The 6696-nt window shown below is 46.0% G+C and overlaps 1 protein-coding gene across 1 annotated transcript; it reads right to left on the reverse strand.

Annotated features, from left to right (window-relative positions):
- Positions 1-300: 300 nt before the first annotated feature.
- Positions 301-5656, reverse strand: LOC142791312 (uncharacterized). Its single transcript, XM_075885474.1, has 3 exons — positions 5515-5656; positions 3950-4160; positions 301-478 (listed from the first exon to the last, which is right to left on the reverse strand). Exons 1-2 carry the CDS (start codon positions 5632-5634, stop codon positions 3969-3971), a joined length of 312 nt encoding a protein of 103 aa, XP_075741589.1. The 5' UTR covers positions 5635-5656; the 3' UTR covers positions 301-478; positions 3950-3968.
- Positions 5657-6696: the final 1040 nt, after the last annotated feature.

Genomic DNA, 6696 nt, shown 5'->3' on the forward strand with positions numbered 1-6696 from the left:
GCCGGGATTCGAACCCGCGCCCTGCGGGTCAGCAGCCGAGTACCTTAGCCACTAGACCACCGCGGCGGGGCACATATGAAACTTCATATGCATTTAATATGTGTCAAAATACACTTTAATGACAAATGACACTTTCCCTTTTTCATGCAATTTTCTTCGCACCGCAAGCTCGAGAACTAATTTACACTATAATAAAGTAATGAAGCCATATTATAACTTTCCCGATTTTATTTCATTATTTTTGAGCTGCAAGGAATTTCTATTTCTCTAGCCATCGTTTCAAGCAAAACAACGCGGCCTAACCATACCTCGTTGGGTGGCAGCAGCGGAAGCACGAGGCAGTCTTCTTTGGTCTCGAATGCATCTGGCACGCCAAGCACCTCCTTAGAGAAGAGCTTTTCAAAGATGGGCACGGTGCCCACTTTCTCAACTTCTGGGTTCGGAGGGGGTCTCGACAAGCCGTGGAGGTCGTGCAGCACTGAGGAGGAAGACAAAAGCCACGCACACCAAACGTTGAGCGCACCACGCGTAATCATCGTCAGCCTTTTTTTATATGTAGCATCCCCTACAGACTGAAGGGCTCTCACAATAATTTACAGGTCACCCTACTTTGTGCAAGCAGATCCCTTTTTACCCCCCCAAACCAAAGTGAAACAATAAATTGGTTTAGATTAATCAAGTGTTCTCTGGGAACTCTAATGTCAACCTTACCATCAATAAGTCTACTATTACAGGAGAAAATCAAGGTCAAAGTACCATATCTAAATTTCCTGCTGTGTTCTGTGAATGAATGCAGGTCAAGTCTCTTCTAAATGATAAAGAATTTACACTGAGGTCCCAAAAAAGTTGCACTGCCTAACCCGAGCGCCTCTCGTAGCAAGTTACTTATATGGTGAATATAAAAAGAGCCAACCAAACCAATAGGAAATGCCATTCATGAAATAAGTGTTTTTGGTATCGCCATGTCTTTGCACAAGATTTCACTGTTAATTAGTTCTCTCAAGGAGCGTGTGGAGCACACACTAATAATTCAATGAGACCTATACTGACTCAAACTTTTCATGCACAGATTTTGTTGCACTGATACAAATATAAGTTAAGCTTTTATGTAGATTGTACCATTAAATTTCTGAAAGTTAATAATTAATGAAAACATATAAGGATCTGATTCTTATTGAAGTGGCAGCACAGATCTTGCTGTATTAAATGTCCCTGGATTCTATGTATGTTAAGCAGTTTTTATGGTGCTAGCTTTCGAAAAACAATAGTTATAAATCTTCCATTACCTTACTGGGAATGACTGAAGAAAAAAAAATGTACTTCTCCAATTACACCCTCTCTAAACATTCAAAACCTTGAAATATTACAGTTAACACACTTTCGAGCTTTTCAAACACCGATTGTTCACACAGCAAGAAATGTTAGTAATCGAGCGTTCCAGTGCCGTGAAATGCCTGAGAAATGAAACAAAGAAAAAAATTCAGCGACCTACGCTCTGGCTGAAACGATGACCTAAGATGCGTGAAAAGTAGAGAGGCGAAACATCACTAGTGTGTGAATTCGGAAATAAAGAGTTCTAAATAAATTTTTTTTATACAGACCCCTATGATAATTGTAAAGCTACCTTTCCTGCGATGCAGTAAGTTCAACTAGTCGCAGCTAGTCACTTCCGCAGTGTATTCACGTGCAGTTTTATTGTGCGACGACGCAGAAATTACAGACCTATTTTTCTAGATATAACCAGGCCTGAAAAGCATGCGCAACTATACTCGGGGACAACTTTCAGGGGCAGCACAGCCAAAGCTACGTGGGTGAAGCTTCTGCACATGTCTTATTATGCCAAGTAGTCCGTTTTCATGCAATTTCGGTTTCAGTTTCGCAAGCGCATCCAACATGCACTTTTTCGCATGACCACTATAAAAATATCTTACATTTTTGGGGGAGGAAATGAATAAAATGTTCATTTTTAAAGGCATAAAGCACGAAATCTTCTTTGGTGTGTCGCGATTCCTTTCAGAAAAAGAAAGGTATGGCCGAGCAGGTTCTGGGCGATTAGAACAACGCAAAGCCATGACTTCATTTCCTGAATTGCAGTGCATACTTGGTCAGCATCATTGTTTTTCTTCTTTAGGAGACGCAAAAACATGCTGGAGAAGCTCATGATATTTTTTAAGGGATGCAAAGGCAGCGACGGGAAGCAGGGGTCATGACACCGATTGGTCATTAAGTGAGCGTCTAATGTTAGTAAATTCAAATTGGAACGCAATTTTTACTCGAAAAAGAACGCAGTTTTTTTTTTCACAGTCAACAGCGTAATATACATTACCGCATCTGTTACCCAGACATAGCGCTAGTAACGACTAGGTACCTCCGTAGACATAGTCGGGAGCGGTGTTACGGTACGCAATCTTCAGCGTTGTCGTATCAACAGTATTAGCCAGCTGAAACACTGACCCCGTATGCAAAGCAATTTAGGAATAGGGTCATTGGTTTAACGTACAGTTTCAAAGTGCAGTTTTTTTTTCAAGCAGCTGGTGTTGTTGAAGACTGGCAGTTCACCAGTGTCACTTTCATGGCGGCTATTGCGATCCGAGTACAACTTTCGCTGATGATATCAATAGCACACAAATTTTCGGTGATTGCATGTGCGGGAAACAAAATATTTTATGACGTACTACTGTCTACGTTTCTCCCTGCTCGATGAATACAGATCACCTAATGAACCCGCACTGATGCTCGTTCACAAGGTTCGATGTGAACTTGCTGCAACCGAGCAATGCCATATCTTGTTTACCGGGGCAGGGAAAAGTGAAACGGCACCAGAAAACAAGAAAACTAGAAATAGCAAAGAACAAAAAACCTACACGGGTGATGCTTTGTAATAATGACTCGAACAATCTTGTAATATTCACATCTCTTCTTTTTATAGTTTCCATTATGCTACGCAGCATACTAAAGTAAGCGTTCATGGACTACGAGCAGAAGCGTAGCAAGAAAAGGCGTGCTTGGGCTTCGTAGCCTTGGCTGTGCTGCCACAGAAAGTTGTCGCCGAGTGCAGGAGCTCAGCTCCGCTTGAGGCATGGCAGGTGCCGTAATTAGTTGAGACAGCGTGCAGTACAAGGAAGCGCACTTGCAGGTTAATAAAAAGAGTCTATTACTGGTTCTGTAAAGCAGCTTGCACTCTTAAAATAACACTGACGTGCGAAGTTTGCACCTCTTTATTCATTTAATTATTTATTTATTTGCAGTAAGTAGCTTACGACCCACTTATCGATGCTGGCAACTTCGCTTGCGCGAGTGCGCGACGGTTATGAATTTAGAGATGTTAATGAATTTGGAGAGGTTACGAATTTAGAGGCGTTCCCAGATGGTACAAATTATAGAGCTTTCACCGTATTACTAGACACTTTTGCAAGGAAACCACGGTGATAACAGCGACGAGGACTAGCAAACGTCTTGAATGAACCGAAATGCAACATGATGGAACCATCAAACTACACTGGATTTGGATGCCGCCGCGTCAGGGTTGCCATTGCTCAGTGTTGCTCAGTCTACAATAATCGACTAGATTTGACAATTTACACTTCTAATCGACAAGTATTGCAGAAATTGCCATTTATGCGCAGGCTGGTGCAGCCAATCAGACTGGCGTATGATGGTACAATATGCGCCCAATTTCGACTCTTGAATGATGTTCAGCATTGCAAGGGAGTTCGCATCTCGCTCAGTCGCGTGGCATGCACTTTAAAATTAATTTTAGACATGGCTATACTTGCCTGTGATATCTGATAGATATGTATGTCTCCACATAAATCCATCTCACTCATCTCGCCTTCGAAATTTAGAGTCGGTGCTTTCTAAACAACGACCTCCTTAGGAGACCAATGCTAAGCTGAAAACATCACGTATGCTCCAATGTCACAAGAGTGCTGTGGAAGGTCATGCATACCATTGGCCACAGCTTGCCACTACTGGTGCTTGTAGGCAGCCAGGCTGGGCAGCATGGGTCGATGCAGGGGCTGCGCGTACTTGGCGATGGCCTTGGTCAGGGAACGGCCTTGCATCTGAGAATTTTTCGGTGGGCGAGTGCCCTGCTGAAACTGCAGCATCTTGCGGTACAGCCTCATGCACGTCTCCCGGCTCACATTCTCGTTCCGGTTCTGCCAAGAAAACTCAGCTGTTTCACTTGGGCACATGCAACAATTGCATATGGAGCCAGTCAAATCCTACGCCTGCGGAGCTTGTCCTGCACCTAATGAATGATGCAGTCAAATCCAGTGAACACCACATAACCAACACTCAACTGACAACACGTACATTTAAACCTGCCTATAGTGAGCCTCCATACAACGAACTCCTCAAGAATACGCAGTTATTCCATCCCCCCCACCCCCCCCCCCCTGTTTAGCCAGAGAAATGTCTCGTAGAATGCTACAACTATTTCTTATCCGAATCTCGCTTTCAAGTACGATCTATACCCAAGCAACTGCGGTGGAACATTAGATTTAGAGCACGTGCTTTGGCGGTGCCCCTCACAACACGGGGACAAGAACCCCACAGAGCAGAAGCGGTGCACGGTGCTCCTCGAAATATCAGCATCCACTTTGGGCCCCCACTCGCACGCTTTTACCCATGGGTACATTTTGCGATGCACCGGGGGCTGCTATCGATATGGACTCTATATGGAACATGACAGTGAAAATTCTCCGAGAGAGTCCATATAATTTCTATCACAATAATAATGCAGTTCATGATAGCCAAATAAATAAAAGACCTGCCTTCCGTTTTCACTTTAATTTGCGCATCTTTTTTTCGAAATTTCACACTGAAACTGTATATAACGAAAATCTGTGTTTAAGAAAGTTTGGGGGGGGGGGAATGCATCAGTTTTGTTATCTCTAGGTTTAACTGAAAGTATTGATGTAGCTTCAGTCAACCAACTGGCACAACTATCAGTTGTGCCAGTTCGCCCCAAGTGGACAGCGTGTGTGACGAACTGCCATCCGCGGATGTTCCCTCGACAATCTGCGCGCTGCCGGCGAGTCGATTTTAGTCGGGATAACCTTTGAGGGTTTCGCCGACGCTGACAAAGACCTCGAGCTATGTGCGGACATGACCAATGACAAAATCATAAAGCTGTGTCTGCACTGTGCGTGGTGGCGTGGCTCAATCGGGAATAATGCTCGATCATTGGTAGTGACACTGGTGGCCTCAAGGTCAAGCTGCATTTTTGATGCGCTGGCGGTGCGATGGACAGTGATAGCCGACTCACCAAACCCAAGACTTCGGTGCAGTACAGCACAATCTATATTGATATAATCAGGATGACACAGTAAACTCAATTTCGCGCAGCTTAGCACAGTTTTGCGCAAAAGTGGAATCACGGCAGACAGCTCTAAAGAAAAGAGCACTTGCGAGCAGTGACACAAATGATCAGAGAGAGCTCTTTCATGCAGCGGCCACTATATTCTGTCTCCGTCATTCCAAACAGGCAAAAAAAGTGGCCGTGGCTACCTTGACCAGCGAAAGGGCGGCACGCTTCATGACATCTGTGTTGAGGAGGCGTCTGATGCGCCGGTACAGGTCCATGCGCTTGTCCATTCCTGTCAGACGGGCACATCGCCCCGCAGTCATGGGAGCCACGGGTACCGCCAGGGAGCGCTCCAGGTCAGCCACTGTGGGCTTTTTGGTGCGCAGGGTCTCGCACAGTCGCCGGTAGCGCATCAGCAGCGTGTTGGATGCACGCCAGGGCATGTCCCGTTCCGCCTGTACAAGCGTCACGTGGAGAGGCTTTGAAGGCGAGAACAGTGACCGATAACGGGGAGGTGCATTTCTCGTATTTCCGAGATCCAATAAAATAAACACGTACAGACGCCGGTCGAACAGAATACAGTCTACGTCCGATTTCCCAGACGCCTGAAATTCCGGACATGCTAGATTTCTCGGATTCATCTGTGGCACCGCCAAGTTCGCTATAGAGTCAATGTATTAAAAAGTCCGAAATTTCGGAGGCTTATGGCCTTCGGCATCCGATTCCCCGGACTTTTTACTATGAACCGCCGACCCAAAGTCACCACAGACGCCGCCATTTGGGTTGTTTTCATATCCTCGCGTCACCAACCACCGCACCGCAGCTGCCTTAACCTCGAAACCGCACAAGTCAATCCGTTGCCAGCCATAGCTTAACAGCTTAGCTAAGCCAAACCTCACTCAGTTCGTTCACGTGTTGTTATGTCAGCTTCGCGGTCGTGTCTGCGGTTGATCGTTTCCTGCTGCGCGCTATCTTCAGTGATCTCGTTTCTTGACCTTCAGTATTTACCGAGTTACTAGCTGTTCCCTGCTGCACTTTTCGTCAAGCAGATTCACCGTTTCCAGCGATGGTACCAACTGCTCCTTCGTCTTTGTCTGCGCCTTCGAAGCGCACAGAGCCCCCTCGTAGGTTCACGATGGGAGAAGCTACGCCGTTGACCTCAGGCCTGCCGTCGGCATGCTAGCAGAATCTTGAAAGGCGGTTACCCCAAGAGACTCTGCGAAACTGTTCTTTCCATGCGGGCTACAGACTCGACGCCGAGACGGCCGTCTCGCCCCAAGTGGACAGCGTGTGTGACGAACTGCCATCCGCGGATGTTCCCTCGACAATCTGCGCGCTGCCGGCGAGTCGATTTTAGTCGGGATAACCTTTGAGGGTTTCGCCGA

This window comes from Rhipicephalus microplus, unplaced genomic scaffold (genome assembly GCF_043290135.1).
Source record: "Rhipicephalus microplus isolate Deutch F79 unplaced genomic scaffold, USDA_Rmic scaffold_160, whole genome shotgun sequence".
In the NCBI taxonomy this organism is placed as follows: Eukaryota; Metazoa; Arthropoda; class Arachnida; order Ixodida; family Ixodidae; genus Rhipicephalus; species Rhipicephalus microplus.